Below are 275 nucleotides of genomic sequence, written 5' to 3'. Positions count from 1 at the left end.
ACCTTAGAAACATGGTTGCAAAAGAGAAGCGTTTGAAACTTGGCGAAGGAGATGCTACCGCACTTATAAATTACTTTGAGAGAATGCAAAATTTGAACGAAGATTTCTTCTATAGAATAGACTTAGGCGACGATGGTCGCTTGAGGAATGTTTTTTGGGCAGATAAAAGGTGCAGAGAAGCATACAAAGAATTCGGCGAAGTGGTTACATTTGACACTACCTACTTGACTAATAAGTATGCGATGCCCTTCGCTCCTTTTGTTGGGGTAAATCAC

The 275-nt window shown here is 40.4% G+C and overlaps 1 protein-coding gene across 1 annotated transcript in view; it reads left to right on the top strand.

Moving 5' to 3' along the window:
* LOC113324836 (protein FAR1-RELATED SEQUENCE 4-like) overlaps positions 1-275 on the top strand; it is a 2,807-nt gene that overhangs the window by 689 nt on the left and 1,843 nt on the right. Inside the window, exon 2 of the mRNA XM_026573123.1 lies at positions 1-275. This exon is cut by the window's left edge and continues 1 nt beyond it. Coding sequence (XP_026428908.1) covers positions 1-275 — 275 coding nt within the window.

Source organism: Papaver somniferum, chromosome 11, assembly GCF_003573695.1.
Source record: "Papaver somniferum cultivar HN1 chromosome 11, ASM357369v1, whole genome shotgun sequence".
Classification (NCBI taxonomy): domain Eukaryota; kingdom Viridiplantae; phylum Streptophyta; class Magnoliopsida; order Ranunculales; family Papaveraceae; genus Papaver; species Papaver somniferum.
Note: the sequence above shows the minus strand (reverse complement) of the source record. Positions and strands in the feature narration are given on the sequence as shown.